Here is a 27,659-nt window from a genome sequence, read left to right on the forward strand (position 1 = left end):
TTAGTACCATTAGCACAATTATTAGGAAACCATTTCTGTTTCTATGCTTTATGTGGTGACTTCTGAGAAATAGGAAGAGCATTTCTCTAGGCCGTTGGTGGATCTTTGGAACTCTTGTTGACACTTTTCAAGGCCCAAAGCATAAGGGCACTACTCATTTACATGCTTTAGCATCCATTACTACCAGAGTTTCTTAACTATAAAAAAGTTGAATTACTTATGGTTAAATTTGAGCTTCTGACAAAATAGAGACGTTTCACTCAAATATATTTATTCTTAAAGAGAACATTATAAGATAAATACAACTTGCAATAAAATAATATTGGAAACACTATTCTCACATAACACTTAAAGAAAGTGTTACAAAAAGATAATTCTACTTTTAAAATTGTGAAATATAGAATATATACAAAAAATGTATGAATAAACATCTCTATAATCCTTAATTTTGAGGGAATTGTGGCTTTGAGTTGTTAAGTATTTAAGGATCATACAACCATAACATCAACTGTAAATAATTAGATTAAGAGTAAACTGTTGAAAATATTTTTGCTAAGGTTAATAAATGAAATCCATGTGAACTGATGGAATAATCTAAGTTCTCAGACACCCCATAAAGGGATGATTTAGTATTTTCATCAACAGCCTTTTTGTGATGCTATAAAAAATTGTTCTTCTTTTCAAATATTATATGCCAAAATGTTACAAAATTATTTGGTAATTAAAATAAGGGAAAATTCATCTTTCATTTGCATTTTTTGAATTATATATATGTGGCTGAAAATATATTTTCCATATAACTCACTCACTGAAATTACTCATGTTCACATAGAGTCAAAAGAAATTTTATATTTATAATTAAAATATAAAATTATAAGTCTGTGAATACACACTCAAAATATGAAAAGCATAAGTAAAACAATCAAATGCAATAAATAAAATAGAAACTTTTGTTATTCTGGATAACAGTGGTTGACTTTCACACACACCAAGATAAAAAAATACACCCTCAAAAGTCCAGGATATTGAAATGAAATTATTCTTCTCTGGGACACTTCACTAAAGTGCTAATTGGCTCTGGTACATACCAATAACCAAGTAGCCCTTTACATTTCTGACTGGATAAAACAATATCTATAAACGTATCCCAATGTATCACTGCTTAAAAATATAGTATGTATACCTATTAAAACTGCTCAATGACAAAAAACACTTTTGCTAGGAAAAAAAAACCTGGCTAAGAAGGTTGATCTGGTTTGAACCAAATGCCACAACAAATTTATTTAAAACTTTACCCTGAAAGGCCTCAACGGATATTATAAATGGACAGTTGTTAAAATAATATTTACAAATATTTAGCAATTCAGATCAGGATCCAGTAAAACACAGTTCATCAATGAGTGGCATTAGGGAATATAACTTAGGTAATGTAAATTGTACTGGGACTGTGCTAAGCATTTTATATGGTTTCTTTCAACCAACCCTTTTAACGACTCCATCAAATAGGGACTTCTCTCTCTATTATACAGGGGAGGAAACTGAATAACAGGCATTCAGAACTCTGACCCAAATGACATAGTAAGAGGCGGAGTCTTAATCTGCATGCAGGTTCACTAAGCTCTCGAAGCTGATCTCTCCTCCACTGCGTCACAAGGGCAATCACTCTAACAGTATCACTCCTCAGTGACCATCTGTTACCTCAATACATTTCGTAATTTTAGAAACATCTACTGGATAACCCTCATAACTTGTCTGTTAAGTAGACGAATGACAAACCCAGATCAGCTTATTTTTTCCTCTTCTGATATTTTTACCCGCAATGCAGTTCAACGGTAGCACAGAATCAAATTCTTAGAATTTGAATTCCAGGGACCTGAAATCCTCATACAACTAGAGTCTGCACATTTCCCTTAATGCCCTGACATATATTTCTAACGGGATATTCCTTTGGTCCAAGGCAAGAGGGGCATCTGGTTTTGAAGAGGGGAGGAAAAACGTGGGAAAGGCATGAGAATAAAAGTTGGAGAAAGAAGTGAGTCCAGGCAAGAAGCATCCGCCATTCCAGGCCACCTCTGATTATGAATACTCTACAGCACCATGCTAAGCTAGCGCTGCACCATGGAATCATGCTGGATATAGCTTATCTGATTGGCAAGCTCACTGGATACCTCTGACCGCCAGATAAAAGGATTCCTCTAGGTACATATAATCAGTACATATCCATTAAACCAAAAAGGATGTATAAAACATGTTCCACGCTCTCAAGGAATTACAATATAGTTGGGGATATAAAAACATATTCACGGGCGTCCCTGGTGGCGCAGTGGTTGAGAGTCCGCCTGCCAATGCAGGGGACACGGGTTCGTGCCCCGGTCTGGGAAGATCCCACATGCCACGGAGGGGCGGGCCCGTGAGCCATGGCCGCTGAGCCTGTGTGTCCGGAGCCTGTGCTCCGCAACGGGAGAGGCCACAACAGTGAGAGGCCCGCGTACCACACACACACACAAAAAACATATTCACACAGGTGACAGTACAAAGTATAATGGTGTATACTATCTACTGTTATAGGAGAGTATGATAAGATCATAATTAACATCTGTGGTGCTTTATAGTTTTGCACACTATGATCTCTAACAGGAGCTCAAGACTACCTTCTTCTTCATGGAGGAGGAGGAATCCTAAGGTCATGTATTTCTCAAGGACAAAATTAGGCCATGGTGGCAAGAAATAATGCTCTCAAGGGACAATCTAAAGGTTTTTAAAGTCATCTTCCACTTGGCTCCCTATCTTGTCCTCTTCCTGTTGTTGGCCTTCTTCGCATTGCTCATTTTCTTTTATGTTCTGTATAGATACAGAAATAAGTAAATGGTTTCCAATTTCCCTTATTGGGGGAAAAAAAAGGCCAAGAGGGAGTCTGGACATGGCCGCAGGGAAAGGCTATGGGGAGAGTCCTGCTGGTTCTGCTCTGCTCTGGGTCTTGGGAAAATAGCTATCATTCCCTCTCTACATCTTCTCACCGTCAGATGAGTGGCATGATAAAAGGTCACCTTCAGATGGTAAAAGCTCAAGGTCAGGATGAGAGTGTGAGCTTGGAGGAGGGTTGTCAGGCTGTCACTCATTCGGCCCTTCACTAGGCTTCAGGGGCCAAAAGAACCCTGTAGCTCCACAGTCAAGCCAGCTCACCAGAGCAGCAGGCCACACTGGGGTTCATTTGTTGGAGGGGGTTCCCCTCAGGAACCTGAGAAGAGACAGGCAGCTCCCTGAGGGCTTATAGGTTCGGGAAACAGGCCATCCCCATCTTGACCTATTAGTGACATAGCCAGCTCCTTACAGCTTCTGAAGCACTTTTACAAACATTATTTCCTTTCACAAAAATGCCAATGTGAAGAATACAGGAAAATCATTATTTCCATTTTATAAACGAGAAAAACAAAACTCGGAAAGAATAGTTGGCTTTTGCCAGGTCTAAGAACTAGTAAGACCTGGAGCCTGGGCTTGTACCAGGATCTTCAAACACCTTGTTCTAAAGTATTCACACAATAGGGTCTCCAGCTAGGGCAGCCACTGAAGGTGTAGGATTTAAGCAGAGCCCTACAAGATGGGTAATCTGAACAGTAGCAACCCAGTGAATGATTTAAAGATAGGCATCAATAATGACTAAATTGTAAATAAGAGTCAATAATTACTAAATGATACTCTAATTGGGGAAAGAAGAATGTTCATTTTCTGTTATATATAAAATGAGCATGATCTTCCTGGATTCAAGAACATCAACTCTGAAACATTAGGCTGTCACTCCAAGCAACCTTGGTCTCCACCTAATCCAGTATAGCTTTGTCATCCATGAATTATATAAACTTTTATGAGGACAGATTTATAGTTTTGACCTGCACTGTCAACTGGGCAAATGAAATCCAGGGGTTCACTATCCTCCATAAGAAGCAGAATATTCTTCAATTTATCTTTGACCTACCCTATTTAAGATTTGCGGAGCATTGTGTCTATTTATTTCAGACCAGAGATGTGTTCAAGGCCTTGGTGAACAGTTTTGTGTTCACCTCAAACATATACTCCTTCTGGCTTTATAGATTTTGATCATTTTCCCACAGCAATGTCTTTCCTGACAAGAATTGTAATCAATTTAGTATCTTCTTCTTCCTTCCAAGATCATTCTGGTTGTTACTCTCTGGATGTACTCCAGCTCAATTATGCCTCTTTTGCTCTTTGTTGATGAAAACTGCATATAATCTTTCGGGTACAGATAAATCATAGCTTGCACAGGGCACAGCTACAATCTCTGCTGGGGGATGTCCAACATTTTGATGGCCTCTTTGGGCTACAGTATCGTACTAGGTAGAAGCCCCTAGGTGATAGCTGACAAAGACACTGGGCTTAGCAGATAGTCCTGTGGTTTAGTACTAGCCCTCAACCCCCACTCCCCCCAAAAGACTAGAGTACCTGTAAAGCAGAGATTTTTCTGAGCATTTCCTCTTCCAGGTCATCCGTAAAGATGAGACAAATCAAACACTGATAAAAAGTGCCTGTTTATACTTATCAAATATATCTATCTCCCCCCGTTAAAATAAAAGTGAATTAATTCAATTCAACACATGTTTCTAACTGCAAGGTCACAAGTCACAAAGGGAACATGATTCTTAAATAGCCAGAAAATTAAGAATACTTCATTAACATGATAAAGAATATCTATCTTCAGCTAAATGTCAAAATTACACTTAGTAATAAAACACTTGTAGCATTATCATTAAAATTTCAAACAAAACAGAGATGCTTTTATAACCACCATTCATTGATTTGACAAATATTTACTGAGTGCTACTGTGTGCCAGGTACATTTTATAAATGTGGATGACATGGTGATAATACCCAGTCCCCCTCATGGACTTTATATTACTTAATATTATTCTGGATAATGTTATAAAACTTGAAACAGAATTAGGTAGAAGGAGATAAAATGAATATTGTTTGTCTGTTACATGAATCCCTATCAAGAAAAAGAGGAAGAATTGAAAAAGTATTGAAATAAAAAGTTCAGTAATATGAGTATATATAATGCACAAAATCAATAATTTTTCAGTATTACAACAGTCAATTTAAAATATAGTAGAGGGGTTTCCCTGGTGGCACAGTGGTTGAGAGTCCGCCTGCCGATGCAGGGGACATGGGTTCGTGCCCCAGCCTGGGAAGATCCCACATGCCGCAGAGTGGCTGGGCCTGTGAGCCGTGGCCGCTGAGCCTGTGCGTCTGGAGCCTGTGCTCCGCAACGGGAGAGGCCACAACAGTGAGAGGCCCGCATACCGAAAAACATAAAATAAGATATAGCAGAAAAAATGTTCCATTCAAAATAACAACCACAAAAAAGGTAAAATATCTTGGAATAACCTTTTGTAAGAAATGCAGGGCCTCCCTGGTGGCGCAGTGGTTGAGAGTCCGCCTGCCGATGCAGGGGATACGGGTTCGTGCCCCGGTCTGGGAGGATCCCATATGCCGCGGAGCGGCTGGGCCCGTGAGCCATGGCCGCTGAGCCTGTGCGTCCGGAGCCTGTGCTCCGCAACGGGAGAGGCCACAACAGTGAGAGGCCCGCGTACAGCAAAAAAAAAAAAAAAAAAAAAAAAAAAGAAATGCAAAGGCCCTTTATGAAACCTAAGAATGCTATAATAAAGAACATTCAGAGAAGAATAACAACAAAGCTCTCGGCCATTAAAAATATGAGAACAATGAAGAAGAAACTCAACAGAGAAGTTGGAAGACCAAGTTGAGAAATTCTTCCAGATTGTAGAGCAAAAACACAAAGAAAATAAAAAATAAGAGGGATAAAGATAAGAAATATAAACAACTAGTCCTGGAGGTTCAACATCCAAATAAGAGGAGATCCAGAAAGACAGAAAGAGAAAATGCAGAGGAAGAAATCATCAGTGAAAAAAGTCAAGGGCTTCCCTGGTGGCGCAGTGGTTAAGAATCCACCTGCCAATGTAGGAGATACGGGTTCAAGCCCTGGTCCGGGAAGATCCCATATGCCACGGAGCAACTAAGCCCGTGCGCCACATCTACCACTGAGCCTGTGCTCTACAGCCTGCGAGCCACAACTACTGAGCCCACGTGCCACAACTACTGAGCCCACATGCCACAACTACTGAAGCCTGCGTGCCTAGAGCCCATGCTCTGAAACAAGGGAAGCCACCACAATGAGAAGCCCGCACGATGCAACGAAGAGTAGCCCCCGCTTGCTGCAACGAGAGAAAGCCTGCACTCAGCAGTGAAGACCCAACGCAGTCATAAATAAATAAATAAATAAATAAATTTGAAAAATCAAGCAAATATCCCAGAAAAGGATATCAGTTTCCTGATCAAAAGGTCCGCTGAGTATCAACAATAGTACCTGAAAAGTGACACATACTAGGCACAAAATTGTAAAATTTTAGAATACTAGGAATAAAAGGCTGCAATAGAGACAGATTATATTTTCATATAATGGGCCAACAGTTAGCCTTCTCAATAGAAATACCAGAAGCTAGAGTAAAGTGGAGAAGGACCTTAACATTCAGAGGGGAAATGATTTTGAGGCAGAGACACAAGGCTCACAGCACCCATGTGCCCTATTTCTCAGCCCTCTTGCACTTGAGCAGGGCCTTGTGACCAGTTCTGGCCAACAGACTGCTCACAGAAGTGACACAGGTCATTTCCAGGATGAAGGAATGAGAAGTCTTCATGCACACACCCAGCTCCCGTCTGCCCTGCCACAGTGACATGAAGGTCCAAGTTGAGATGGTGAAGCCATGAGTTGGAAACAGCCCAAATCCCTTTGTGAACTCCTAAAATGAGCTTCCCTAAGAACCAGTGGACCCACTGGACTCACTGAGGGTCTTATATAAGCAAGACGTAAACTCTTATGTATGTAGCCACTGAGATCTTGGATCACTCTAGCCTATCCTGATTAATACAGATTCCCAATCTAGAATTTTATCCTGTCAAACAATTAATCAAGTATAGAATAAAGACATTTTCAGAAATGCAATATTTCAGAAAATTTCCATCCCATGCACCTTTTCTCAGTAGGCTGAGGAAAGAGAAAGATATGCATGGAAAGCAGAATAATGGCCCTCCCACAGAGGATGTCCAAGTCCTAACCTGCAGAATTTGTGAATATGGTATCTTACATCACAAAAAGAGATCTTTTGGTGGGGAGACTATCCTGGATTAATCAAGTGGGCCCAATTTAATCACAAGGGTCCTTATGAGTGGAAGAGGGAGAGAAGACAGACAGAGTCGGAGATTTGAAGATGCTATAAGGCTGGTTTTGAAGTTGGAGAAAGCAGCCATGAGCCAAAGAATGCAGGTGGTCTCTAGAAGCTGGAAAAGGCAAGGAAATGGATTCTCTCCTGGAGCTTCCAGAAGAGCCACGCCGACTCCTTGATTTTAGCCCAGTGAGACCCATTTCAGACTTCTGACCTCCAGAACTATAAGGCAATACTTTTGCATTGTTTTAAGCCACCAAGTTTGTAGTAAGTTGTTATAGCAGCAACAGGAAACTAATACAACATGGGATGCAGGAAGTGGGAGCAAACAGAAGAGAGTGACGGGAGCTCCCAAGGCATATCTGAGCAGGAGGCTGAGCGCAACCAACCCAGAGGGAACGGGCAAGAAGGCCCAGGAGGGACTTCAGCAACTCAACATTGATAAAATACCTAATGTGTTTGGAGGCACTGAGAGGATATTTCCACAACTGGAGAAGAGTTTGAGATAACTCGGGGATCACAGAAAAGCATGAAAATAAATGTACAAAACAAGACAATTACTTGTTACAAAGAAAACAAAAAGATGGACAGGAAAGGAAACCTTATCGTAACGGCTCAGCTGCCATTTTATTATCTACTCATGTCAACAACAGAAACAGTGAATACTGATTTAGGACTCACTAAATAACACACACCCAGTTTAGAGGATGGGGAATGAGGAGAGTGCTTGTGTGGTGGTAGGTGGGCTCCAGTGAAAGACCTAAATCCTTCTGTTCACAGAAGGATGTCAGTGGACAATGCCTCAAGCCGGGGAAATCCAAGAGGAAGTAACATAAGCCAGTTATTCAAAGATATGAAAACGAGCACTAAAGACTCAATTAAAAGAGTTGAAAGTATCAATAGTTGTTTCTCAAGAGCAGAAAGTAATGGGGAAGGGTGTGGTCAGGGTTCACTTTTTCACAATAAGCTAATGAGGCATTTGGTGCTTTAAACTCTGTGCATTATGTACGTGCAGAAGGTCACATACAAGGACTGGCAAACTATTTGCAACAAATGGTACATAAGACTTTAATATTCTTAATATTGTCTAAAGACTGGACAGGATTTGGAAAAACTCTTCATTATGGTTTGCCTCTGAGTGGTGGCATTATGGGTGATTTTTTTTTTCCTGCTACTCTATAATTTTCTGTACTTTCCAAATCAAAAAAAAATAGGAGCATGTATAATTTTTAAAACAAAAAAAACGGATCAGATGGCCAAGGAAGAAATAAAACAAATAAAAAGAATTAGTTAACTATATTGGGAACTGCTAAGATGATTAAGTTACTACAACTTTGAAAATCGCAAGGCCAACGGTTACCCTGCCAAAGAATGGCAGCATGGGTTTTCTTAATTTACTAAAGCAATTTCTTGATTAAATATGCTTTCCAACAACAATATGCAGTTTTGAAATTTCATGCTTCATTTAAAGCCCTTCCTTTTTGTTAAAGGCAGCCCAAATCCAACTACTAAGTCCATGATTATAACCGGTGCTGGTTTGGATAAGGTTTGGAGAACATCTATCTTATCAATGATAACTGGCCCTTGGGCCTTGGGGAGTGTGGTGGGGCAAATGCTAAAAGAACAATTACATAAACCACATCTTTTTAAATCTGTGGTTTTACAAAAAAATTTTTAATTAAAAAAAAGAAGTGGAAGATGTGTTTAACAGCACTAAACATATGTGGGAGAAGAAATGGATTCATTATGTTCTTCTTGGGAAAAAGAGAACACATTAAATGCTCATAAAATTGATAAATTTATAAGTACCGTCTCTGAACTTGGACACAGATCTCCACGGAAAGTTGAAATCTCAAGAGGCCACTAGCTGGGCCCAAGACTTCCACGTTAATGGTTGAGAACTGTGATGAGTGCAAAGGAAGAGTGAAGCAAGAATACAGGTGACTTCAGGATAAGATTATGTAAGGCTGATTTTTCTTTAACCTTCTAAGCTATTGATTACCCATCTTAAACCAAATACCAAAGCATGAAGTTCTTTATAGCACACGCTGAGCTCAGACACTCTTAAGAGTTATTCAAAAATAAAATACTCAAGTCATTAATTTTCCTATCATTTGCAATGATCAACAAAATGAGAGGGTGGAAGGGATGCCTTAAAGGTCATGCTCATCAGAGTGAAACTGATTCCTGACTCTTTGTCTCATTCCGTCCTGCTAGTTCTCTCTTTCTCTAAACCTAATATATTTACCATGAATCATTAAACACAAACCTATTACCCAGTGCAATTGATTTGTCCATAAAATGAAAAATCAGCTTCACTTCTGTAGTTTTTCAAAGGGACTTTGGGTAAGGTCAGGTGTGGACACAGAGAACAATATGCACTTTAAGAAAAGCTAAATGGCAAGGGGATGGTGGAAGGCCTTGCTTGGTGTGCTAAACTAGCCCAGGGAATAAAAGAAGGGATAACCACAGGACCTGAAAGTTTCTGTAAGTTAAGAGATGGTATCTGGGATGCCAAATAACATGTAATTAATTGCTTTTAAAAATCCAAAGAAAATAAGGTTGGGGGTTGGGAGTGAGGCTTACTCTACATTACAGCAAAGTGAGCTACCAGAATTTGTAAAAGGCCGTATAAAGGAAACACCTATAGTACTAAGGACCAAGTGCTGGGAGCCCACCTGTGTCTGGCATCATGCTAAGTGCTTTCCATTTATCATATTTAAGCCGCACAGCTCTAAGAGGTGGATATAGCTATCCTCTTTTAGAAATAGAAAACTGAAGTTCAAAGAGGTGAAGTTTTTATTGTGGGGTAACTAGGCACGTGGCTAGAATGTGAACTGAGGTCCAACTGCAAAATCCATGCTCCTCGACCTCCTGGCCGCCAAGAGTAAATATGAAAGTCAAAATGAAGAATCTGGCAAGTTAAAAGAGTAACGTGTTTGAAATCTAAGGGGCAGGCACATTGGATATATCAGGCATATATGTATTATTTGTCTCCCTAATTTTTTGTGTCTGGAATATTTCATAATTCAAGAATGACTCTAAAGAAACTTCAGTGTTTCTGCCTTAGATAAAAATAAGAAGATACAAACTTCTGGGAGAATGCCGATTTTTTTCCCAAAAGAAAACCAGATAACGGGGGTCTTTAACCGTATCCGATGCTATTTACAGCAGGACAAAAAGGGGGGCCCTTTTCTCAGCAGCAGTGGTTTCAGCAATTGTGGGAATGGAAGCAGGCAGACAAGGCAAGCCCAGCACACAGCCCAATTCTGTGCCAGAGATTTATTTGCTTCTTGCAGGTCCTCACAGACAAGAGGAAAGCAAGGTGGATGGCCATGCCTATACGCTGAAAAATAGCTTTGGAGGTTTCGGGGGAAGAAAAACAAGAAATTACTGTTTCTCTTGAATCTCAACTCTACTCTTCCAAGTAAAAAGTGATTCTGACCAAAGGAGACTGTAGGTGCACATAAAGCTCAGCAATCCTGCCTTCAGGGAAAGGGGGAATTTTGGATGCAGAAACCCTCTCCAAGTTGGCTGATGTTTGGCCAAGACACCTGAAAGTAATTGTACTCCCAGTATCCTCCGGAAGTCACTTACCTACTATGATTACCAGATATGTGGGTTTTCCTTTGTAGGCTCCAGGTGGGGAATGAAAAACATGGTTTCTTCAGTAGAAAACATTAAAATAGCTTCTTTCAGCAAATGTATCTCCAAGTTGAAAGGAGTTATTGAAAGGGAAAAACAAACCTAAACAAATATGCAGTCTTTCTTAGGGACTCAGTGGTTGTGGTGTTAAAGGGCAGCTGAGACAGCCCCGATAGAAATAGGGACATATTTTTTGAAGTGCAACGGACTTCTGTACTATTTTAGCTTCTTGCTCTCAGAGCTCCCTGGTCCTATGAAAATAGGAAGTTTCCTTTAAGTAACTTCCTAAATGCATTGTTGCTGAGATCCTTTCCAGAAAAAAATATGATGTAATATAAAATGATTTTTGAATATTAAAAAACACAATTTGAACAGTAGAAACAAATGTCAAATAGAAGAATTTGGGGAGAATACTGGGGATAATAAAATAGCTAAGGCATGGGAATTACAAAGAAAAAAATTAACAAAGTGAAGAAGGAATGTTGGGGGAAGATGTGAGTAGTACTGAATGTTGAAAAAAATATGAAAATGCACTTAAATTTTCCCAATGAGACACATCTAAGGATCGTTTCAATGTTTATTAAGTCAAACCAAATAATGCCTAACAGGGCATAATGCAATGCTATCCTGGTAACTGAAGATATTAAACTCAATGTAGAATTACTTTCTAGGGCTGCCATAACAGAGAATCACAAATTGGGTAGCTTAAGGCAACAGAAATTTATTCTCTCACTGTTCAGGAGGCCGTAAGTCTGAAATCGAGGTGTCAGTAGGGTGAATTCCTTCTTGGGGACTCACAAGGAGAATGTGTTCCCTGCCTGTCTCCTAGATGCTGGTGGTTGCCAGCAATCATTGGTGCTCCTTGGCTTGTGACACATAACTCCAATCTGCCTCCAACGTCACATGGCATTCTCCCTGTGTGTCTCTGTCTCTGTGTCCAAATTTCCCTCTTCTTACAAGGACATCAGTCACATGGATTTAGGGCCCAATGTGACCTCATGTTCATTACATCTGCAAAGAGCCTATTTCCAAAGAAGACTGCATTCACAGATTCTGGTGGTTTGGACTGCACCAGGTCTTTTGAGGGACCCAATTCAATTCATAACACCATTCAGAACTGAATTTGTCATTTGTCACTCCTTTCCTACTAGTCAAATTTTTCTACTATACAGTTATGCCAACATGGTCTCCATCTCCTAGGCTGTCATTTTTTTCACTCTTTCTTGTTAAAGGCAAGCTCCTCAAAGCAGCTCATGTTTCCATTTTCCACCCAGCACCCCTCAAATCCCAGAAACGAGGCCTGTCCCTCCTCACCCCATCCATACCAGACTCTTTGACTTGGTTCGTTCATCTTATTCCATTTTCAGGACTCTCACTTGGAAGGAAGGTCAGGCAGAGCCTCCTGGGTTCACCCTTATCATAGCGACTAGCCACCTACTTAATGTATTAGAGTGGGCCTGTTTGCTAGTCGGTCCTTCCCACTAGACTCTAAACTCCTGAGGGCAGGGACTGTGCTTTTTGCAGTCTTATAGCCTCAGCGCCTAGCACAGAGCCCAACACAAATTTGGGGCATAGTTAACGGCTCAATGAATGAATGGTTGTCTGTATACAGTCATTTAGACTAAAGAATACATCCACCGCAGAATCACGTGCTCCCATAGTCTTTGCCTCTTTGAAACCTTAAAATGCAACTAGATTATAAAGTATTAGACAGCAGGGGATTATTTTCAAGTTTTATCACGTCCTCCTGATCCCTAGCACAAAACAGTCACTCATTAATTGATTGATACTAAAGGGAAATTAGCTTCTGGGGGGCGGAGAAGAAGGACTAACCTTTAATGAACAATTGTTCATTGCCAGACACTGCTAGGTGCATATCAATGTCACCTCAATTAGTATTACCACTTATTCATTTGGAGGTTTCCCAGCATAATAAATTGTAAACCCTCTTCTAATGAATCCCTTTAAAAATAGAATTTTGAATACTAAATTACCTAGCACATCACTTTATATGCAAAAATAACATATAAGTATTATATATCAAAATACATTTGCATACAAATGTAGACATCAGTAATATATCTTAACCCTCAGTATACCATCAGGATTCCCCGGACTCAATTTTAGTGTTTTAGGTTTTTGGGGTTTTTTTTTGAGCAGTTCTAACCATTTGTATGGATTAATATTTCTTGACTTTATTCTTTCTTAGAGATGTTCCAAAGAGAATAAAATAAAGAGAATTAAAATAAAGAGAATAAAACTCATCCTACCTTGTGATTACCATATAATAGGTCCATATAATATAATTATAATTATATACTAATAATATATAGTATGTAATATAATTACCATGTAATAGGATCTACCAGCCTCTTTTAAAAATTTAAGATCCATTATGGAATCTTAATGAGTTTACTTTTCCTGTATCTTGAAATGCTTTGCTAGTTCATCATCTTAAAATAATTACCTACCAGTTATGCATTAATTACTCCCAACTATGCTTTAAAAAGACTAAAGTAACAGAAAAACGGAAGGATGATAGAATAGCTTAGAACTACACTGCTGTTCAGTGATGACTGAAATGTTTTATTCTGTGTGGTTCAATACAGTAGCACTAGTCACACATGGCTACAAGGAATTTGATATGGGGCTAGGGCAACTGAAAAAGTGAATGTTTATTTTTTGAATTTTAATGAATTTAAATAGCTACGTGAGCCTGATGGCTACTGTACTGAACAGTGTAGGCTTAGAACGATTCATTAGGGAAATAAATTGTCACTATTTCACGACTCTTCATATTTTATTGTGCTGCCTAAAGTGTTACATCATCTTTACAAAAGATATCGCAGAAGACTGGAGATACCATCTTTGTAGTTCGTTTTTAACTTTTTTTTCTTTTTTAATTTTATTTTTTATTTATTTATTTTTTGGCCATACCGTGCGGGTTGCGGGATCTTAGTTCCCCGACCAGGGATTGAACCCAGGACCCCTGCAGTGGAAGCGTGGAGTCTTAACCACTGGCCACCAGGGAATTCCCTGCTTTTAACTTTCATTGACCAGAGTGGAGATTCAGAATGTTTCATTCCTGCCCATAATGACAAAGAGAAGAAAATCGACGGAGGGAGAGGTTTCCCAGGCATTAGAAGAATCAGAGACAAATGCTTGGAGTCAGAGAGCAACACTCAAGACCCTGATGATGATGATTAAATGAAATTAATCATGAAAGTGAAACCTCAGACCATGAGTCTTCCAATGATGATATTCTTGATTAATTCTCTCAAATTCAAGAGTCTATGAGGGAACAATATTTTTTTCTAAGGACAAAAAGAAAATATGGTATTCCCATGCAGTTAGTCGTCCAGGGGAAGGACTTCATCAAACATTATTTTGCAACAAGAACCTGGACCAACCCATTTTGCTAAATGCATGTGGGACAGTCTTCTTTCACTTTTGATGATGTTTGTACACCAAAATTTACTCTGTATACAGTATGTAAATGAACAAATGCCAAAGGTGGGTATGTATAGAAAGGTGATTAGAAAGAAAAAGATGAAAAAACATCTCTGGATTGATATTTTAAAAAAGTTAAAAAGGTCCATTGGACCCAACAGTAAATGGTGATGACTATTTTTTTTTCTGGTATTATACTGAGACTTTGTGTACTGTAGTAGTTAAAGTACCAGAGAACTTATATAAAAGGCTAAAACTCCAGAAATAAGGTAAAAAATTGTTGTCTTTATATTAAATTAGTAATCTTGGAATGGTTAAAAGCGTGAACCTTGGAGCTACATACACAGCCTTGGGCTGGGATCCCAAGTCCAGTTCTTAGTAGTGCATGACCTCTGGCAAGTTACCCGGCCTCTCTAAGATCCGGTTCCCTCATCAGTAAAATAATGGTTAAATAATTACTTCCTCTTCTATAGAGTTTTATAGAGACTAAACTTCCATGCAAAGTGCTTAGCAGAGTGCTTGCCACATAGCAAACGGTAGACATCAGCGATGGATAGTGATTTCATTTTCCTTGAGCTGCTTAGACCAGCTCTCCTTACCTATCGGATCTGGGAACCCAACATATGTGAAATAGTAACTGTTTTCTATCTGCTACCTCCAGAATTTATCATTGCCGATGCCAGCAGCTCACATCAGGGACCCACATCCTAGGTGAAGTGAAGCCAGGAAGGAGAAGACATCACCTCCAGAGGTCAGGCTGCTCTGGGGGCGGGTGGGGTGGGGTGGACGGAACCACAGGGTGATGCTGCAGAGGCCAGAGCACCTCAGGCTTTTCAGCCCAACTTTAATCTTCTCTAACACAGTATTTCCCCACCACCACCACCGCACACACCCTGATTTTTAGATTGAGCAAGTATTACTTTAATAAACTCAAATTTACACAGAAAATAAGGAAATGAATAAAAACCTCCTGAAGTCTCACCATCTGGAGTAAACATCATTATCCTTCCAGGCTTCTCTCTGTACACACACGTACATATGCACACAAGTTTTTAAGACATAAGATCACATTATACTGCTGTTTCATGCCTGTTTTTGTACCCAAGCATATCTTTCTAATTCATTCTATTGAGATCTCCATGTCAGTCTCAGTAGGGTTCTAACCTTAAACCGCTAAATTTTGTGTACACACAATGCGGTCATAAAAAGTGGTCGACGAAAGAAAATATTAACATCCGCCTTTAAGTAATGACTTAGATCAAAAACTGGGGTGAGCTGTGAGGTTAAAGTAGATTTGAAAAAACAAGTAAAAGTCAGAGGCATTTGGTTCTTTTTCATGAAAATACTGGAGAGAATGAAGACCCGGGCTCTGGATGTGCTGTGTGACACACACCCCATTCCCTAAATGGCTATTACTTGTGGAATGTGAAACTTGTGGAACTGAATCTTCTCATAAAATGAGAACTTGCCTGTAAACCTCAGTCCGTACATTTTCAGGGTTTAAAACCTTATTTCATCTAGAGCACAGCTCTTTCGATCTTGGCATCAAAAAGTTACTTCTGAGTGCTAAACAAATAGGAAAACTGTGGATCTGGACTCCATCTTGCTTCTCACTGCCAGGCTGAGGGTTCACTCCGGAGGCCACACACGTGAGTCCTTATCCCGTGGGTGCCACCGTGTCCCTGAATACACCAGTGGTCTGTAGATTTTCACCTCGGGGGACACTTAAGGGACCTTCATCTGGAACCCTGACCTCATCACTTCTGGGATTCGTTTACACCCCGCCAGAAGTAATAAGCATGGATGAAAGATGTTAACATACCGATATTATTTTTACCCATTTTTATATTCTTCTTATTATTTTGGTTACTGCTTAGAAAGTTGAGTGTTTTTGCCACTCCACTCCCAGATAATCAGCATCGCTTGGGAGCTTGTTAAAAATGCAAATTCTCAAGTCCCACCCTGGACCTACTGCATCAGACACTCAGGGGTCTGGGCCCAGCAATCCATGTTTTAACAAGCCCCCAGGAAATCCTGGTGCAACCTAAAGTTTGAGAATACTGGCCTAGTGGGAAGAACCTGGGATGGGAGCCAGGAGACCTGATTCAGATTCCAGCTCTGGATTCCATGGTTCGGTTCAGTGAGAATTAATGAATAGTCACAATGTGCCTCTCTGTGTGTCGAGGCTAATGCAAGGATGTGAGGATGCTGAGATGAGCTAGATGCAGTCCTTATTCTCAGATGGTGTCTAATCCTCTATATTCCTTTGTTTCCCCTGGGTAGGGGCTACCTGTGGTTATCCTTGTTTTATTTCATATTTGCATTCCGAGTGCCTGCAGCATCGCAGGCACTCAATACCTATGCAGTGGGCCAAGTGGTAAACCTCTCACCCCTGTGATAAATACCACTGTGCCATTCGTCAATAATCTTAATGCTATTCCAGTCTAGTTAACACTATCCACTGTTTATGTTATTTTATTTATTTATTTTTTATTTTATTTTATTTTATTTTTGTGGTACGCGGGCCTCTCACTGTTGTGGCCTCTCCCGTTGTGGAGCACAGGCTCCGGACGCGCAGGCTCAGCGGCCATGGCTCATGGGCCCAGCCGCTCCGCGGCATGTGGGATCCTCCCTGACCGGGGCACGAACCCACATCCCCTGCATCGGCAGATGGACTCTCAACCACTGCGCCACCAGGGAAGCCCTCCACCGTTTATTTAATGCTTATCACATGCCGGGTGCTGAGTGCTTTTCATATATCAGCTCGTTCAATCTTTTTACATGTCCTGTACTGTGGGTCATATATATATATTTTTTAATGTTGAGCCTTCTTTTAATTTATTAATTTTTGTTTTTGGCTGTGTTGGGTCTTCGTTTCTGTGCAAGGACTTTCTCTAGTTGTGGCAAGCAGGGGCCACTCTTCATCGCGGTGTGCGGGCCTCTCACTATCGCGGCCTCTCTTGTTGCGGAGCACAGGCTCCAGACGCGCAGGCTCAGTAGTTGTGGCTCACGGGCCTAGTTGCTCCGCGGCATGTGGGATCTTCCCAGACCAGGGCTCGAACCTGTTTTCCCCTGCATTAGCAGGCAGATTCCCAACCACTGCGCGACCAGGGAAGCCCTCCACCGTTTATTTAATGCTTATCACATGCCGGGTGCTGAGTGCTTTTCATATATCAGCTCGTTCAATCTTTTTACATGTCCTGTACTGTGGGTCATATTTTTAACCCCACCTTGTACATCAAAAAAATTGAGGCTTGAAATATTAAGTAATTGGTCTAATGTCATATATTGATAGTGGTAGAGCCTGAGATGAACCCAGAAATACCTTATTCCAAAGCTCATGGTCTTAAGTGTGGTGGAGTTCTTCTTCAAATCCCACAAATGCAAAAGCCAACTTTAGGGTAAATTTCCAACCTCTAAGGTTACTGGCTGATTATCTTTTCACTGTGTACTTACAACCGCACTTTGCAGGCATCACCTTAAGTGGTCAAAGAGTGTCTGTATTTTTCCTCATTTTTCAGTAGATTGATATTTGGTTTTCATTGCACTCATAAAAGTAGAGAGCGGCGGGGGGAACTCCACTAATACTTCACTGGACTGTTCTGACCCTTAAAAGTCACACCAAAATTGCTGCTAAGAACAAAAGTGATTGTACAGGCCAGGCCACGGCAGACTTGCAAGAGCACTGGCAGAGAAGGCCGGTTCCAGAGGGCTGAGCCTTGCCTGGAGTATCCCAAGTAAGGCAGGCCATGGAGAAAGGGGCAGAGGTTAGGCTAGCCCAAAGCATGAAGACATGAGGAGGCTGGGTTGTGGACATCACATCACAGCCCAACATGGAGAGTAAAGGCAAAGAAGGCAGCAAACAGGAGAAGCAACCAAAAGTCTGAAGTCAGCTTGAGGCTCCAGTGCCTGGGATAGCTTCAGCTCCTGATGAAATGATGCCTCTTGCTCCCTCACCATTTAGGCTATCTTTGTGTGCTTCCTTTTTCCACCCACTGTTAGTCAAAGATTAACTTGATATCTGCTACCTACTATTTTCTTGTGAACAATTCAGGGCCCAGAGGGATCTGGTTGGGGTTATTGAAGGCAGTAGGTACTGAGAAAAGGAAAAGGGGATTTATACCACAAGCAAAGGTCTTACCTTACTAGGAGGGGGTCCATGGTCATCTAAGTAAGTGGAATTTCCTAGGAAAAAAGAAGAAAACGTTGATGAATTAATAGTCTTAAACCCCAAATGAATTTAGTGCAAAGTCATTGAAAATAAGTACTCTAGATATATTTCTATTCAGACAAAAGTCCCAAAGGAAAATGGGTAATTGATCTCCAGTTTGGTGGGACTTTGCTGATACTACCAGGCTTGGTTAACAGTTTCAGCAGTTACAAACAGTCTACCCATGTGGGTACGTATGCACACGGACATACACATGCAGAAACATGCACCATCATTCTCCACCCAATATCTGTTGAGTTTACTTTAGACCAGTGGTTCTCAAACTTCAGCATGTATCAGAATTACCTGCAGAGCTTGCTAAAACATAGACTGCCCGGCCCTGAGGGTCTGATTCAGTAGCTCTGAGAATTTGCATTTCTATCAAGCTCCCAAATGATGCTGAGGCTACGGGTCCTGAAACCGCACTTTGAGAACCACTGCATTGTTTCTCCACTTTGTCTTGATTGTCAATTTCCCTTCATCTTTTCAGTCTAGCTTGCTTCCGAAGCTTGATTTGTCTTCCCTAATAGTCACTTAGTGGCATGTGTGTTTTCAGAGTGCGTGGTTATTGTCTCCTGATGAATAAAGACTCAGGGGGATTCTGACCGGAACTAAAGCTTATTGGATTCCTTCTCTGCTAAGTGTTTTACAGGTATTTATTCACTTAATTCACATATCAGAGGTCAGTTAGAATTACCCCTATTTACAAAGAAGAGAATAGAGGCTTGGAGAAATCCAGTAGTTTGCTGGCAGTCACACAGCTGTTAAGCTGCAGAGAGGAGGGAAGACTGGTTTTTCCAGAAGGTGCTCGGGCATCTGCTCATCTGAAAAGCCCACCTGGAGTGTTGCCATCTCCAGCTTTTGTGCAGCCTGGGCGTCAGCAATATTACCAGCTGGCCACACGTTTGAGTTTGATCGTGTAGGGGAGCCAATGATGTGATGAGTTTAGGGGAAAGTGAAGATGACCAGACTTTCTAACAGAGCAAAATGTAGGAAATATTGAAAGCAAAAGGAGGCTTATAGAAGACAGTAGATTAGGGAATAAGGTCAATGAAAGGTGCTTTTTCGGGAGAGAGCAAAGTAACTTAAGAAATAGGAATAAAAAAGGGAAACGGAGTTTAAGCCAGGGACAGTTCAAGTGGGGAAACTTATCCAAACGTAATAAATAAGTGGATTTTGGCTTATAGATTTTTTTTCCATACTGAGGCCTCATCCAACCCCTTTTTCTTCATAGTCTTCTGATTTATCACCCACATGATGTGCGCAATGACTGTACTCTGGCTGTCTGTGTAAGGCAGAGGGAAAATGGGGTCCAATTTTCATGTACAAGACACTCACACACAAACACCTGGAATGCTCGTGATTGGGTTATTTTCAGTAACCTATGAAATGTGAACATGATGAACAATTTGTAGTTCTTAATTATTGTGCTGCACTCCACTGGGAACACACATGAATAGGAAGTCGATCTATCTCTGACTTAGTAAAGAGGACGTGCGGTCAAGAATTCAGAAAAATGGTTGCCTAAGTCTAGAGAAAGCCTCAGAATGAATTCTACCATAATGCAGCCAGGATAGCTGCAGAGAGTCCTGTCTGCTCACCGTGTGAATGCGTCTTCCCCAGGAGGGATGCGAGAAATCCCAACACACACCAGCATGTTCTCCAGGTATTCATCCCAGGAATCAAAGGGAGCTCAAACTAAATGTTTCTAAACTAGTAAAAGTTTCCATAAACCAAAGTTCCCAGGGACTCCTTAAAAGGAATGATTTCAATGCCTGACCGCTACCTCAAACTCCAGACATGGGTATCCCCTGACTCCTTAGCACCTCAGCTTGGATGATTGGGTGTCTGCAGGCATCTCACACCTCACCGTCCAGAAAGAACTCTTTATCTGCTCCTATTCCATCCCCCAAATCGCTGTCTCTCCTGTCTTCTTCATCAGGTTACACAACACATCCCTTCCCCAACAGGCTCCAAAGCCCAGAGTCATCCTTGATCCATCCCTTTCCCTTACCCCATCCGTACCAACCCATTTGCAAGTCCTGTTGGCTCGGCCTTCAAGATATTCCTCAAATCAGACCACTTCTCACCAACCCCTCTGGGCCACCTGCGAGAGCCCTCTCTTCGCTGATCGCCAATTTTCTCCCTTACCACACAGCAACCAGAGGGATCTTTTAACCTTATTAATCTGGCCATGTTGGCCCTCTGCTTAAAATCTATTTCTCTAAGAACAAAATAATCAATTCCTTACCATGGTGTCTAACCCTGCATGACTGAGGCCCCGCCCCCTGCCACACCTGACACCAGCACAACAGCCCTCCCTCTGCTCCAGAACTGCCAATCTGTTATCACCTAGGGGCCTTTTTTTTTTCTGCGGTACGCGGGCCTCTCACTGCCGTGGCCTCTCCCGTTGCGGAGCACAGGCTCCGGACGCGCAGGCTCAGCGGCCATGGCTCACGGGCCCAGCCGCTCCGCGGCATGTGGGATCTTCCCGGACCAGGGCACGAACCCGTGTCCCCTGGATCGGCAGGCGGACTCTCAACCACTGCGCCACCAGGGAAGCCCTAGGCACCTTTTGAATGGGTTCTTTCCTCTACCAGAAAAAGCTCTTTCCCAACCCCTTCACTCAGGCTCAGGTCACATGTCCCTGCTTTCTCAGCTCTTCCTTCCTTCCCTCTCTCCCTTCCTCCCTCCATCCCTCCCTCCCTCATCCTAAAACATCACTTCTTTCTGCACAAAGAAAGGACCAGGGCTGACCAGCGCTGGCACTTGTGCCATAGACCCCATTGTTACCGCCACCAGCAGATCCCTGAGCTCCCATCCACAGCTGTGTTCCTGCGGTTTATTAGAACACAGAGGCTTCTAAGGGCCTCACACTTGTAGCAGAGGCACGAAAAGGGAAAAGAAAAGCTACACAAATAAAAAGTATTTCTTTAGCTGGAGACAGCAAGTTTTTATTCTCTTAGGGTATAACTGTGTTATTTTTTGGTATTTAGGCAGAGCTTTTCATCCTAGGATCTTACACTTTCCCAGTGCAAAATAAACAAGATTGTCAGGATTTTCAAACCTGAAGTTGGTAACTTGTGGGCTGTGGAGATCAAAGGATGAGCAAGCGCTCTTATCAAAAGGAGCTCCCAGTCATCAAAGAGGCTTCTTGCTGCACCAACTCAGGGAGGATTCTATGGAAGGTGTCAAGTGGTGGGGAAGGGAGATCAGCCCTTGGAGCCTTTGAGCTTAGAGCTCACAATGCAAATTCGAAAAGAAAAGGCGGAGGAGGGCTGACGAGGGTCTGGGGCCAGGACAGAGGACAAATGCTTACCTGCCACCCCTCTCCACTGCCCTGCGAATGTCCACTTTTGATACCTCAGTCCCCGATCCCTGTATTTTTTGGAGGCCTGGAGGGGTGTATCATTTCATTTATTTCCAGAAACTAACCTACACCGTTAGAGCTCTGATTTCAGCCTCCTCTTCATGTCTCAAGTCCTTCCTTTGGGGATCAAGGATTACAGTATCTTGTCAAGTTTAAAAAAAAAGAAAGGCATGCACCCCACATGGGTCCACTCCTACCATCAGTCAAACTTTCAGAAGGGCCTGTCTTCAAACTGCCAAGAAATCACTAGCTCTGGCTGGCATGGAGATAAACCTCTTACAGAACATCAAGCTTGTGGAATCTGCTTAGGTGGGTGCAGGAGGCAGGATGGTTACTGATTTGAAGCAACACTCCAGCCCTCCGAGCTCTATGCACTGGTCTATATCCTGATGGTGGTAGTGGTTACATGGCTCTATCCATGGGTTAAAACTGATCGAGTTATACACCAAAACCACCACCAACAAAAGACTCGTGGTTTAATGGTCTTTAAGATGCCCTCCCTAGAAGGCAAGTGATCTCAGACTAAATTATAACACATTCTAAATCTCGCCCTGCCCACCTAGCTCTTCCTGGTGGAGACCTCCCAGCGAGGCTGTTAATAGAACATGAAAGGTCATATGTGAATGTGCAAAGATGTTAAGTCCAAGCACACGGGAGTTACTGTTTGTGCACTTACTAGAGCAATGATATGAAAAACCAGATATAGTGTACCTAGATGAACAGGTTAAGTCTCACTTTCATAGCAGAGCATATCGCCAAGAAGTGTCATTTCATTCTGAATAAATTGCTTTACCTCCTCAAAGTTTCCCGTATACATATCTGGAGAAATGAAATAAGCTCATAGGTCCCTGTAAGGAGGACATGAGGGTAATCTCATTCTATGAAAAATGCCTAGAACAATACCTGTACATACCAAGCACCTAGTAAGTTGCAGCAGTACGAGCTGTACTGAGTAGCAGCAGCAGGGTAAGGTCGCCCCTTCACTGCCTCTCCATCCTCCCAGCTCAGTAGTCTTCCACACCCCCTGCACATTCCACTGCCTACAATAATTTTTAAGGAATGTGGATGCCAGGCGCTAGCCTTAGCTATTCCGATTCAATTATCTGGGGACAAGTCATTTGACGATCGGTATTTTCTCAAGTCCTTCAGGTAATTCTAATGTCTGGCCAAGGCTGAGATTCACTGAGCTAAAAAAAAAAAAAAAAAAAAAAAAAAACAACACAGATTAAAGTTCTTAATTCAGGCTGAATCTCATTTTCCAGAAATAAAAAGTAACAGAACTTATTCAGGCGGATCTTAATCAGAGGTCACCTCCATCATGTCTGGTGAGAGATTACACAACATGAGTTTCCCGTCAAAGGAGAACGCTCATGATCACAGAAGGATCGACCTGGCAGTTCCAGTTAGCACCTGCTCCAGGGGGCCGGGCCGGCTCTAGGCACAGAGATTACACTTTAAACCACATGGGTTGCCCAGACCTTTCTGGGACTCCACAGATCTTTTGAAGAATAATTTTCTGAGCTTACACTTTCAGAACATATTTGTTCCTGCACAAATACATTCCTGTTCACATATATTGTTCTGCTGACCCTCCTGTTTCATGGTAAAAAAGGAGATAAGCGCATAATTCTCCCTCTGCCCAGAGCCTCTCCAGACCCCACTTGACTTAACAAATAGGGGGTGTTCCATCGGTCTGAGAGACACCCATGCTTGTTCCCTACACACACCTTGAGGGACCACAAAGATCTAAAAGGAAAAAGCCTCTAGAAAATCTGAAGCACAGACACTGGCTGGTCCACGCCCACTGAGGCTACCTGTCTTTCCAGGTTGGGGGCCTGGAGTGAAGCGGAGGTGAGGGGACCTGGCCGACACAGAGGAGCCCACTGCCACGCCCATGTGAATCCAACAGAGACCAACACAACCAGATAAAGAAGAAACTGCCAGAAGCACTGACATGAAAGCACTGATACTGAAGGCCTACTGACTAGAGTTATCAATGTGCCCTGTACTTTAAGTAGCAACAGTCACTCTTATGTTAGAGGAAGAGTCGAAAGGAGCCCCAGGGGAATCATTTCATGGGTTCAGGAAGACACTGTTAATAGAAGTGACCATCACTGGTAACAGGGCCAGAAGCCCAGGGGTGGCCGAGGGATTACTGTAGGAGCCAGAACAAAGAGACCTGGATTCAAATGTCAGTTCTACCCCTCACTGGTTGAGAGATCTTGGAAATATCACTAAATGTTCCTGAGGGTTAATCTCCCCATTTGCAACTGAGGACATTAATAATAGCACCTAAGTAATAGGGTTGTTATGAAAATGAAACAAGACATGTATGAAGCACTTAGCATAGTGCCTGCCTGGCACATATTAAGCCCTCAGTGAGTGGTAGCTACTTCCTCATCTTATATTACCCAATTGTATCCTTCATATTCAAGTTTGTAATATTATTTATTATTGAGGAAATCAAAGAGAATCCTCAGGCCAGGGGAATAGTTTATCGTATCAAGAATGAATATTACTATAAAATAACTATTTGATATTTTCTATTACTTTCCAATATCGGCTTGATATGTCCTCCAAAACATACAAAAATTCTTTCCCAATTGTCTGAAGTACCTTTAGCGATGCGCAAATGAACTTACGGACCCTTCAGGGGATGTAATTTATTCTTGACTCTAAGTCGTGCATTAGCAGATCTATTTTTGTCTGAATTGGTCCCTGAAGAATAAAGCTGTTTGAATTCGAATTCCTCTTATAGAAACCATAACATGCATTAGTGTCAATGTCAAAAAAAGCCGCCTCTACACTGTCAATTTTGATCAAACGCCAGCAATTCTCTTCAGAGTCTTTCTTCCAGGGGCCCTTTAAAAATCATAATCATAAGCAATTGAAATCCTTTCTTTTTTTATTCAGAAGCGGGCATTTCACACAGGATTTTGGTTACCTACAGCACAGTCATGTGGCTGCATCTCCCCCCTAGAGTCTGGGTCTCTGATGAGACACTGTTAATGAAGGGGGTGGAAGGCAGCACTGCGGCCCCAGCTCGGTCCTTGCCAAAAACTTATGCTAATGCCACACTTTCCACCATTAACCACGGGTTACGTTTCCCTAAGAGGCAGCTGTCAGCACACAGCGGCCATGGTTAACAATGAGAAGTTTGTGCACTGAGTAAACATCTCTAATTGCTCCATTTCTTACAATTAACGTAGCCCCAAAGACACTGTAATGGAGAACTGCTTGCACAAATTTATTTAAGCTTTAATAAAATTATTTTCCACTAAATTAAAGCAAATGGTTTTGTTAACTATCAATACTTAAATATATTTACAAAAATACCTTTAAAAAAATCTTGAATATTCCACCCAACCAGTTAACAAAGGCAAAAATAGCCTGAAAACATTTCCTGGAGCCTAAATGATAAAAATGAGCATTCCGGACTATGACAAAAATATCAAATTGTTATCAATTATGATTGAGAAAGTGTCTTCCATTTCTAATTAATTTAAAAAGCAAATTAATGCTTTTCTCTGTGTACTTCAGGCTCAGAACCACTGCCTTGATTTTTAATACCTCGCTTTTTTCCCCATTAAATCTGAGTATGCATTATAGGATGTCAAGGGTATATCTGTAGAAGGAAATTACTTTTGAAATCAAATGATCAGTGCAATATTGCTGTAATAACAACCTGAATATAAACATGAATTATTGCCAAATTAGCTCAGGAATTCATCGCAATTGTATTATATGATATATGCAGGTAGGAATAAAGTATCAAAGCGAGATGGAATCACTTAGGTTTCTGTTTCACTCCATTAGATTTTCCTCCCAAAGTAATTACTACAGTCAACTGATCCCACCTTTGCGACTCTAATACACCCATTAACAGAGCAGCCCCAGCCCAAGGCTGCACACCCCAAGGCTCTAACCCGAGCCCAATAATCTTCTTCTATTAGGACCTAGCCACCATGAGGATGGACACTTTCCAACAGATGCTTACTGCATGAAGCACCCCTAAATGTAGTGGAAAATGTAGTGGAAGATGGGCAGGATGAAGATAACTAAGAATCTACGCTGGGAGAAACAAAACAAGGGCAAAAAAATCCATACCTTCCTTATCATCGTCGATGGTTCACATCAATGCTGATCTAAGCTCTGTGCTAAGCACTCGACAACCTCATCCCATTGCGTTCCTACGACAACCTCTGAGACAGGACTTCTATTATCCCCATTTTACAGCAGAGGACACTGAGGCTGGGGGGAGGTGAAGTGACCCGTACCACCTCATACAGCTCATCAGCAGGTGCTCCTGGATCTGAGTCCAGCTGCCTGACTCTGAAGCCCTTTTGCTCACCACACACTCCCTGCCTCGCTCAGAGATTCCAGTCTGGGAGCCACAGGTGCTTTGAGATACTGACCTGTTAGCTCTCAGGGCTCCTCAGGCTAATCAGTCTGGGGCTACTCAGGGATGAAGCAGAGAGGGGTCTGAGCTCTCTGAGCAACATCCAGGCAGGTTACTCACTAGTTCACCCATCAAATACTTCTCAAGTGCTTCCTCTGTGCTGGGCACTGTACATGGGGATATAGGTATGAGTCAAAAGATATGATCCCTCCCTGTCTTAGTCAGTTCAGGCTGCTATAACAAATTACCATAGACTGGGTGGCTTAAACAACAAACACTTATCTCTGACAGTTCTGGAGGCCGGAAGTCCAAGATCAGGGTCCATCATGGTCCAGTTTTCCTCCTAACTTGCACACGGCTGTGGTCTTGCTGTGTCCTCACATGGTGGAGAAAGACAGTTCTGGTCTCTTCCTCTTCTAATTAGGACACTAATGCCATCATGGGGGCCCCATTTTCGTGACCTCACCTAAACCTGATACCACATGAAGCCCCCACCTCCAAATGCCATCAAATTAGGGGTGGGGCTTCTATATGTAGATTTTAGGAGTGTATAAACAGTCCATAGCACTAGCCCTCTGAAGTCTGCAATAAAAATGGATGACACACATTAAACAAATGATTATAAAATAAGTATTCAGTTGTGTTTGTGATGAGTCTTCTAAGAAGTAAAGTACAGGGTGGTATGAGAAGGAACAACAGAGGCTCCTTAACTCAAGGAAGAGAAAGAGTAGGTCAAAGAGGATGGTGAGTCTAAATCAAGGATGTCCTGTGACCTTGAAATCAAGATCCAAAGATAAAGTCTCATTTAAGAAGCAAAGGGAAGTTTGTGCAAAGATTCCAAGGGCTTTGGGGCGCATCGGAAATGAGCTTACGTGTGTCTGGAGCTCTAATAGTCTCAGGCATCTTCTCAGCAGCCCACACCCCCATCAACCCTGGGAGGTCAGCAGGACAGAGTGAGGGAGAGTCCCTTTCCACAGGGAAGATCTGAGCCCAAGGTCACCCATCTGGAGGTGTCAGAGCTGGACTTGAACTTGGGTTCAAGCTCATAGGAACCCCAGTCCACGCTTCCTTAGGGCTCTATGCGAGGTGGGACAGTGGGCAGATGGGAGAGTTTCCTGTGGCCACCGTGTGTGCAAAAACGACACCACTGTGAGCCTGGAGGAAGGTTGAACTCAGAATCCAGAGGGAAGAACTCTGTGAGGTCTAAGTCGGAAAACACCATGGGAAAGTCATTAGCGAGCCTTGGTGATGTCCTATGAATGAGATAATTCTTGCTGAGTTATGGATCACTACTTTCTGAATGATTGGTGTCAAAGCATACATATTTTTTAA

The 27,659-nt window shown here is 41.9% G+C and overlaps 1 protein-coding gene across 1 annotated transcript in view; it reads right to left on the minus strand.

Moving 5' to 3' along the window:
- Nucleotides 1–27,659, minus strand: part of UST (uronyl 2-sulfotransferase) — a 292,877-nt gene that overhangs the window by 162,273 nt on the left and 102,945 nt on the right. Inside the window, exon 2 of the mRNA XM_082633440.1 lies at nt 18,490–18,533. Within this exon, the coding sequence (XP_082489566.1) occupies nt 18,490–18,533 (44 nt within the window). The remainder of the gene's footprint in view (nt 1–18,489; nt 18,534–27,659) is intronic.

This window comes from Mesoplodon mirus, assembly GCF_964341445.2.
Source record: "Mesoplodon mirus genome assembly, chromosome: 10".
NCBI classification, from domain to species: domain Eukaryota; kingdom Metazoa; phylum Chordata; class Mammalia; order Artiodactyla; family Ziphiidae; genus Mesoplodon; species Mesoplodon mirus.